At 39.7% G+C, this 10281-nt stretch overlaps 1 protein-coding gene across 1 annotated transcript; it reads left to right on the top strand.

The window, feature by feature from the left end:
• Window positions 1–219: 219 nt before the first annotated feature.
• LOC104165512 (nebulin-like) lies at window positions 220–9819 on the top strand (the record flags this gene model as incomplete). Its single annotated transcript, XM_009705162.1, has 14 exons — window positions 220–328; window positions 1128–1220; window positions 1836–1928; window positions 2537–2629; window positions 3155–3247; window positions 4212–4304; window positions 4596–4688; window positions 4969–5061; window positions 6145–6252; window positions 6577–6760; window positions 7252–7344; window positions 8439–8588; window positions 8896–9005; window positions 9629–9819. Coding segments are annotated over 14 exons (1579 nt in total), but the record flags the coding sequence as incomplete, so codon positions are not given.
• Between the last annotated feature and the right edge of the window lie 462 nt (window positions 9820–10281).

Genomic DNA, 10281 nt, shown 5'->3' with positions numbered 1-10281 from the left:
AGTGAGTTAGGAAGATATTTCAGCATTCTGGAAGAAGTCATACCAATATCTTAGTGTTTAACTTCAGAGTTTTAAATCAGTTTTTTATTTTTTGTGGATTTTTTAATCGCTATGTGTATTCAGGGCATCTCAGAAAAGCATCTCTCATGTTCTGCGTGTTCTCTCAGCAAACAGAGTGTTACTGTTGTTTGCTCGTTCCTTTTTCTTTTTTTAATATAGCCGTGTTACCCCACAGGTGTTGTACAAAGAGGAGCTGGGGACAGGAACCCCAACACCTGTCACTCCTGAGATTGAAAGAGTCAAACGCAATCAAGAAAACTTTAGCTCGGTATTTTTCAGTTTGAAAAGTGGAAAATTCCCATTTTAATCTATTTTACAATACTTTTAACACACCAAAAAATATTCTTGTTCCCTTATAATCAACCTACTTAAAAAAATAATATCCTGGTCCCTTTGAGATTTTTTTCCTCCATAATTGTTACTTACATCATTCTTGTTCCTCTTTTTTTATTACATCATCTTAATAACAAGTTTGAATTACACCTTTCTTTTGAACCTAATTACCTTTTTAATTTTCTTTTCTTTTAAAAAACACCCTGTTTTCCTTTTCTTCGTCTCAACAATCCTTAGTTTTGTTTTGTGTGGTGGTGTTTTTTTCCCCCTGATTTCACTTACTTTACCTATGAGAACTAAACTACTCAGCACCTGATGATACAAATCTGTGGCTACGACCTCATTATAACAGTGCTCTAACACCAGTGTAACCTGCTGTAGTATTTCTGGAATGGGTAAATGAAACAGAGTTGATTTCTGTGTTCCTTTTGTGTCCTATTTGATACTTTCTGCCTTTAGGAAGTCTTTAACCATCTCCTGTTGCACAGTTAGTTTTTCTATATAGCTCCTGAGAAGGAAATATAGAAGATATTCTAGCTTTCTGCCTAAAGGTATTGCAGAGTATTAGTGTTTCACTGTATAGTTTTGAGAGGCATTTCCATTTTTCTCCTTTAGTCCAAACTTTGCCTCCGAGCGAATTTGAAAAGCATTCAGTCTGTTTTCTTAGCAAGCTGCGTGTTACTGTTGTTTGCTTGTTCCTTCTTCTTTTTTAATATAGCCGTGTTACCCCACAGGTGTTGTACAAAGAGGAGCTGGGGACAGGAACCCCAACACCTGTCACTCCTGAGGTTGAAAGAGTCAAACGCAATCAAGAACACATTAGCTCGGTATTTTGTGGAGGAAAAGAAATATTCCCTTTAACTCCACTTAAATGGAACTTTTTAACCTTTATTAAAAATGAACAATTTCACTCATTACTTCCACGTAATCAACTTATAAAACCATCTTTTCTTCTTTACTGTACTGTATTTTCCAATGTTACTGACCTACCACTTCTTCATGTATGTAATTATTTTAATTATCCTAAATATTTTTAACCATTTTGCCCCCTGTGCCAACCACATTTTTCTTTGATATATGTTTGTTTTTCTTTTTTAAATCCTATCAGTTTCCTGTTTTAACGCTGTTATCTTAGAAGAGGGAGGGACTCGCTTTCTAGCAGGCTTCAGTGGTCATCTAAAAGCTCTCCTCCACCATGAAAATGTATTTGACATAGAAGGCTGCTGTGTTGGATTTGTCGCACCTGCTAAGATAAAACCATAGACCTCTCTGCCTTCAGACCCTCATGGGTGCAATCCAGTCTTCATTGCATCCAGGGATAGATTTAGGGCACGTTAGAGCAGACTGAGCTCCAGCAGACTCAAATATTTGACTTCATGTTGGATGTAATTATTATTATCGAGTTGTGATTGTGATTTTGGATGCTTCTTGTTACTACACAGGTGTTGTACAAAGAGAGCGTGGGGACTGGAACCCCCACTCCTGTCACTCCAGAGATGGAGAGGGTCAAACGCAATCAAGAAATCTGTAGCTCGGTACTTTGCTAAGAAAAAAAGAAAAGTTCCTTTTAACTCTATCTAAAAGAACATTTTAACAGTTTTAATAAATGGACATTGTAACATTTGTTCCAAAATAATGCCGACCTTAGCTATAAAGCAGCTTACAGAAGTGATTACTTCTGACTTGTGTCTTACTGTGGTTTACAGCGGTGACTTTAACTTCTTACAGTTTTTATTGGTTTTTTTTAGGAGTGATTTTAATGCCCTATTCTAATCCTAAAAACACTTAACAAACTCCACTCATTTTCTCTGCAATGCTGACATTCTTTTAAAAAAATAATTATAATTTACATATTCATAACAGCCTCAGCCCCTCCATATGGTGTTTTTGTGGTCTCATTGATGAAGCACGCACTTACGCTATTTATTACAAGTGATCCTGCAGTTAAAAAGCTACTCTGCCAAACCCTACTTCTCGAGTAAAATATTGCTAAGTACCTTCTTTAAAAAATAAAAATAAAAATAAAATGTCTAGGCCCTGAGAAAATAAATACAAGGAAAAAAGCACCTTAGGCTTTAAGTTTGTCTATGGATAGCATTTTATTTATTGTTGCTTTCTTTGGCTCCTGTCTTGTGTCTCATAGGTGTTGTATAAAGAAAATATAGGGAAAGCAACCCCAACACCTGTCACTCCCGAGATGGAAAGAGTCAAACGCAATCAAGAAATCATTAGCTCGGTATTTTTAACAGGAAACCAGTTCCTAAAGATCAGAGTGAAGTGTTTAACATAACTGTAGCAGTTTAGTAATCTGTGCTTTCTAACTTCATAAAATGAATCTGCCATGTAGCATCAACCTCCTATCTTCTGTGCTTCCATACAAATCGTAATACCTTCTATTTAACACTATCTGAAGAAGCATTTTACTAGAACAAGGTTTGACCTGTTCTGGATGAATATTGTTTCTCTGCATTTTTTTTAACCCTTTCTCACTACAAGTGTGCTTTCATGCAGAGTTCATTCCATGTAGGGTCCATTTCTGCATCCTAGCAGATTAACGGCAAAGCTCCCATTGCTTCTTTTGGGAACAGCATTGTTCCCCAAATCTAACCCTTTCTAAGTGTAATGGTTCAAAAGCTATATTGTATGTTGGAGTCATTTTTGTTGGGTTGCTTTTGGTTGTTTTTTTTGTTTTTTTTTTTTTTTTTTTTTTTTGTGGTGGTGCCTTTTCAATGATATTTGGATACTCCCTTGTATCCTCTAGGTTTTGTACAAAGAAAATGTGGGGAAAGTGACCCCAACACCAATCACTCCAGAGATGGAGAGAGTCAAACGCAATCAAGAAATCATTAGCTCGGTACCTTAAAATAGATATATTCTTTTTTCTTTTGTGCTTATATCTTAATACAGTAACATTCTAACTACCTACTGAAAGTTGATTTTAATTGAAAAAAAAATAGATATATTGTTTCTGCAAATTAATCGCTCCTCTTCTAAAATAAAATTACTTTAGCGTTAACAGTCTGATCCGGAAATTTAGGCCTTTTCTACAACACAGTTTGTGTACCTGTGGGCTCTATCCAGACAATATTAAGAGCTTAGCATCCTTTGGTGAAGATACTCAGGTTTATCTCTCTATGCTTAGTGTTTAAGCTTTCATTGGCTTTTCAGGGGTATTTGACTTTAGCAAAAACCAAACAAATAAGAAACCCAACCACTCCATCCTGAAAAAATCCCACCTGTCTGATCCATGTGAGATTGTATTGCTGTGACAGGTGACTGAAGATGCCTTAAACAGAACGACAGAAAAGGAACGAGCCTGTTCCTGTTCCGGGTGGCGTATCAGCGATAGCTTTTAGGTGGCCTCGTGGACTGGGGAGATGCGTAGGTGTAATGGTGCAGTGATACCAGTCACCCGTCCTCAACACCCTTCTTTACCTGGCTGCCCAGTGTCAGTGTGGCAACAAAACTCCCTCCTCCCTTCCAAAAATTTCTTCAAATACAGATAAAACAGCAGATAAAACATTTCTTAAATAGTTCTCTAGGGCCACAGGCAGCTTCTCTGAGCCTATGAGCCATCGTTGTAGTGGTAGCTGGATAGAGCCTTTCTTTCTTAACCAGAAAAATAACAAGCTTTTCTTCTACAGTCTACTTTTCTTACCCTTTCTTACAGCAGTAGATGTTTGGCTTTTGTGCAGTGCTGCATATCATAATCAGTTGTGACTTTTTTGAAACTTGGTAACAAAGTAATAATTTGTGTTCAAATCCTTTTGATTTTGGGGGGTTTTTAAGATACCGGATACATCTTCTGTATCCCACAGGTGTTGTACAAAGAAAACTTGGGGCGAGCAACCCCCACACCTATCACTCCAGAGATGGAGAGAGTCAAACGCAATCAAGAACACATTAGCTCGGTATTGTCTGGAAGAAGTAAAGGGGATATGATAGAGCACTTTTTTTTTTTTTTAATAACTTAAATCTGCCTGGTTTTATATTTAACCCTCTAATTTTTTTTCTCAAACTTAGAAAGTCATCTCTTAAAATTATAGTACTTAAAAGGTTTTTTTTTGTCAATTAACTTCTTAATACTATTTTTCCTCTGACCTTTTTTTTTCTTTCATAATGGATGGTGTTTACTCTAAAACCAGTAACATTACAGTTTTTAATTTGTACTTCGTGACTTTGAGTTACTTTGTGATCTGTAGGTTGTATACAAAGAAGGCTTAGGGAAGGCAACCCCCACATCGGTCACTCCAGAGATGGAGAGAGTCAAACGCAATCAAGAACACATTAGCTCGGTACTGAAAGAAGACAGACAACCACCTTGTATTAAAAATAACCATTCTGAACAAAACCTCCACTTCTAATTTAGCCTTATTTTCTCAGCTTTCCTTATTTTTGCCTATTTTTCCCTTTGATTTTTACCTTTTGCTCTAGCAAATAACTTTTTAGATGCTTTATTTCCCAAGATCTTTTCTACCCCTGCAGTGATGAGTATGCTTGAACAGTAACACCATTTACGGAATGAGCTATGAATTATTCCAGTCTGATTTGTGGACACCGTTTTGTGCACTGTAGGTTTTGTACAAGGAACATCTGGCAAAAGGAACTCCAACACCAATGACTCCAGAGATGGAGAGAGCTAAACGCAATCAAGAAAACATCAGCTCGGTATGTTCTATTCAGCCAATAAATGAAAATGCATTAAAAAATAACATTTCAGTCCCTGAAATCCTCACTCACATTAACAGTGCAGAGGCTAACATAACTACCTAGCTACCTAGTTTGGAAGTACGCAATAACCGTACTAAAATCAAATCCTTTAATACTTACTTCTTACTTTCTGCTGCAATTATTTCTTTCTGTGTGATTAACTGCTTTAGTTGTTTGTGGTTTTTTTTAAACAACAGTTGAATTTCAAATAACATAAGTTACCTTAAAGTCTCTTGCAAGTATCTTCTGTTTTTGCTAGTCTTATATGGTATTACATATAAAAAGATCGTTCTTCAGTAACAGTATCATTCATGTTAGATTTCTGACATCCTGTATAAAACCAGGACAAATCTGGAGATGGCCGCCTTTAGGCCCTTCTTTGCTAACCTCTTACACCGGAGGTAAATCCTGACATACCCCATCCTGTAAATGTTTATATACATAAGAGATCATAGATTCATAGAATAGGGCACCTTTAAAGGTCCTCAAGTTCCAACTCCCCCTGCAAGGAGCACGGACACCTTCCACTACATCAGGTAGCTCAGAGCCCCGTCCAGCCTGACCTTGAATGTTCTCATGACTTGCTTGCTAAATCATCTGGTAATTTAACATCTGCAGATGTTTACAGAAGCATGATGCAACTGTTATCACGCAAAAAAAAGAAACTCTACAAACCCAGCAGAAATTGTAGTGCTGCTGTGAAAAATACAGGTCTAATTGTGTTGTCTTCATCGCTGTGAAACAGACAATATTACCTAGAACATTATTATAACCTGTTGTTACAAGGTTAAAGAAGATGAGGATCTTTTAGTTAAGAAAAGGAGTGTTTAGGATCAAGTCCAGAACTGTCTGTGTCTCATATAATTATGAAAAAGAATTTTGCTTCGCATTCTAACGTTATTCACCAACACAGCTCCTGCAGCTTTTCTTCCCTGCGCGTCCCCCCCCCTTCTTTGCCAGGTTGCTTCAGTGCAGCTGATTTCTCATGATGCAGAAAGTAGTTTGGGGCCCTGCGCTCACTTCCTTTTTCTCATCTGGCAGGTTCTTTATTCAGATAGTTTCCGAAAACAAGTACAAGGCAAAGCTGCGTACGTACTGGACACACCTGAAATGCGGCGTGTACGAGAGACTCAGAAACACATCTCTACAGTAAGAGCATTTCTAGGTGTATTTTTAACTTGGCACTTGATTTAAATAAAAACATAACCTTGCTCCTGAGATGTTCTGGGGTTGGCAGCTCAAGGACAATGTAGCTGTACCAAGTTTAGTTACCCAAATTCTTAAATGCTAAAGGCAAGAGTCACTGCAGGAAAGGCATGTTTGGGATTAGGTGCTCTCATTGTTCCTCGGATTGGAGAAAGCAGAAGTTCAGAACAGCAGTGCACCTCTCTACTAGAAATTCACCTGAGGTAAGCAGGAACAAAAATTACTCATCTAAGCTACAGAGAACAGACATTTCATTTTAAATTGCAGGTGAAATACCACGAAGATTTTGAGAAAAGCAAAGGTAGTTTCACACCGGTAGTTACCGACCCCATTACAGAACGGGTGAAAAAGAACATGCAGGACTTCAGTGACATCAGCTACAGGGGCATTCAAAGGCGAGTCGTAGAAATGGAGCGAAAGCGTGTGGACCAGGATCAAGAGAATCTCACAGGTAAGCAGAACGTAGGTTTTATAACGACTAGAATACTTCACTTACACAAAACACAGGCTGACCTGGATGAGTTGTTTTAGTTAAGCTCAGCCATATCAATTCAAATTTGTCATTACTTAGAGGTGATGTTTTTATCAAAGTCCATTTTGAAAATACTCTCTTATAGCTGCTGTAAATCATGCGTGGCCTGCCTGTCCCATTCTGCCCAACTTTATCATGTAATGCTAGATTTACATTTTTTACTTATAACTTCATCTCTATGCATACTAGAGAAATACCTTAGCTCACTTGATGTAGATTAAATTTAAAAAAAAAAAAAAAAAAAAAAGCCTAACCTGTGCTATAGATTTGAGAAACAAAAATTTATGAAATACTGCTTGCCCTTCTCTGATATGCTTTTACTCCTAGTCAGGACAGACATGTGGTGCTCAAGATCTCTAAAAGTTGCTTGAGCTACAGCTACGCCTCAGAAAATGCTATTTCTCTTACAGGTCTTCGTGTGTGGCGCACTAATCCCGGGTCAGTCTTTGACTACGACCCAGCAGAAGACAATATTCAGTCCAGAAGCTTACATATGATCTCTGGTTTGTTCCACAGTCTGTACTCTTTGTGCAAAATAGGTTTTATACTTGTGCAAATCCAATCACTAATCCGACAGCGTGGGGATACTCAAGTACAGCTTAGCGCTCTACCTATGCAAGAACACAAGTGTAGTCTTACGCGCTGACTTCAGACGCTGTGTTAAATGGAGCCGGGGTTTGAAAAGTTACACAGGGACACAATTCTTGTGAAAATTAATGGTATCTAGAAGAGAAATTGTCTATAGTTCCTTCTCCCCAGCATAACTATATTTATTCTAGCTACATAAATGTAGCTAGACATTTAATATAGCTATTTCTTAAAAAATATGTTGTTAATCTTACTATTTTATATATCCAAGTGATCTAACACAGGTATGAAGGGGATTGTATGATCCACAGATAGCGTGATACAGTTGCTTACCTGTAACATGTGCTTCCTTTTTAAATAACTCTAAAATACTGTTCCTCAGTTGCCTTTTTTTTTGAACTCCTTTTTTTGCTAATTGAGAAGAGATGCATCCTGAATGACAGAAAACAGAGTCTCAGGCATGGCTCAGATCTGTGCCAGCTGATGAAGGAAAGCATGGGGTAATCAGAATAAAAATCTTGGAAGTAGCTAGCACTAAAGGGAAGGAGGTTGGAGAAAGAAAAAAAAAAATCTGAATATTCAAGATAGCAGGAACATAGTAACTGTGCCTTTTCAAGTAGAACTGCAGCATGGTGTCCACAGAAGACTTTTAACAAGCACCAGCAAATACCATTGAGTAACCACAAAAATAGACTGTGATTAGTTCACACGCTTTTTTCCATAAACTTGATAAAAACCCAGTAACCAGCTCTGCTTAGCACGCCTGCGGCCTGTGTCAGTTTTGTACTCAATATAAGCACAACTTCTGTGGGTTTGCTAACAATGGTACAGAGATTTGGGCATTTTTACAGAATATGTATGCACACGCATCCATATCTGTGTGTATATATAGAAAGTAACCAATAGATATACGTGCGTGTGTACGCATGTATATACACGTGTATTTTTAAGCATGCATCTCCCTCCCAAACAAAGACATAAATTGGTTCCCCCTGCTTTCTCCTTGCAGTCCAAGCCCAGCGCCGCAGCCGGGAGCACTCCCGCTCTGCCAGTGCCTTGAGCCTCAGCGGCGGCGACGAAAAATCCGAACCCTCGGATGGCGTGGATCAACATTTGTCCTACTACAGCAACGGGGGCTTCTTTGCCGCAACTGCAACAGGTAGGAGGAGAACAAACACGCCATTTATTCACGTATGAGCACAAACGGTATCCGGACCATCTGGCAGGGCAGTACTGGTCATGGGCTCATGTTCAGTAATTCTGGTAGCCAGGTAAAAACACAGAAGTACACCTGGAAAATACTGAGTTACAGACATAACCAACAACCAGACGTAAAGTTGTATTTCAGTAGGTAAAAGGCCGATTTGACCCACCTAATGACCCATCCCACGATCTTTGTTCAGAGCAATTCTAACCCTATTGCCAATTCTGTAACAAATAATACATAGTGCATTTTCCTTTTGTAGTGGGCTACAAACATGTTAAAACCATAGAGTTACCACAACAACGGTCATCGTCCGTTGCCACCCAGCAAACGACGGTATCGTCGGTCCCTTCTCACCCATCTACTGCTGGTGTAAGTATCGTTGGTCCCTTGCACTAAGACACGCAAGCCCCAGCTTGCTGCAGGAGTTCATTTCGCTGCCTACCAAAGGCGCACGGCCCTGGAGGTCTCCAGTAGCTGATGGTGCATGGAGGACGTTAAGCCAGGATGGAGTTGGGCTGAAGCTTAGTACAAAGCCAGGTGAAGGTCTAACAGATTCATTGAAGCGGGGCAGACCCTCGTCTGTTCTTGAAAACTTTAAATTAACACTTCTTCCTACTCCCGAGATTGAGGCTTAGGTGTATGACAATGGGGATGGCATCGCCTCCCCACAACATCTGCGAGGAGCCAACGCCTTAAAGTTCAGCTTCAGTGTCACCAACACACGGGCTCTAACCCCAGGCACTGTGGTACCGGGGCAGCTGAGGTACTTGGGGATTGAGAACAACCATTTTGGGGTCTCAAACCAGGAGACTGAGACCAGCCCGCTCCTCCCCTCAGCAGTGCTTTGGGAGTACTGAAATGAGTCAAAAAAGTAACTTGCCCTGAGCCTGCTCGGACATTTTGATTCTGAGCAACTGCGGCCGTCGGTGCTGAGCCGGGGTCTAAACGTGTCTCTTCCCTTTTTGCCCCCACCCCTTTCTTAAAACTAACAGAAGACCTACCGGGCCATGTACGACTACATGGCAGCTGACGCCGATGAGGTTTCCTTCAAAGACGGCGACACAATTGTAAACGTACAAGCAATCGATGAAGGCTGGATGTACGGCACTGTCCAGAGAACCGGCAAGACGGGCATGCTGCCCGCCAACTACGTAGAAGCTGTCTAAACCAAAACACATCCTTCCATAAAGCGTATCCACATGGCACAGACATGCCGGCACGTCTCAAAACGTAAGCCTTACAAAAGGGGTCGTAACACTTTTCCCAAAGTGCCTTATTGTCTTCCATGTGGATAGTGCCTTATGAACCGGGGCGGGAGGGGGAAAAAAAAAAAGTAACTGCAGAGCAAAATACACTTCAAACATCCTTTCAAAACATTTTTAAAAACTGCCTGTAAACACATTACCAGGCATTGCTCACAAGAACTGTATTTTTCCAGTGTCCAAAAAAACCAAAATAATGTTTTTAAACATTGCCTGGACTTTCAAACATTTCGCCATCACAGAGCATCACAGTGTTTAACTGCGCCAGAACTGCCATCCCCGTCAGTGCATCCACAGTTCTACACAGGTACTGAAGACTAAGACAACCACCTATTACTTTATTCGTTCTCCTGTAAAGAGAGTATTTTTCTGGGCTATTCTAA

This window comes from Cariama cristata, unplaced genomic scaffold, assembly GCF_000690535.1.
Source record: "Cariama cristata isolate BGI_N322 unplaced genomic scaffold, ASM69053v1 scaffold10598, whole genome shotgun sequence".
In the NCBI taxonomy this organism is placed as follows: domain Eukaryota; kingdom Metazoa; phylum Chordata; class Aves; order Cariamiformes; family Cariamidae; genus Cariama; species Cariama cristata.
This window is presented reverse-complemented; position numbering and strand designations above follow the sequence as displayed.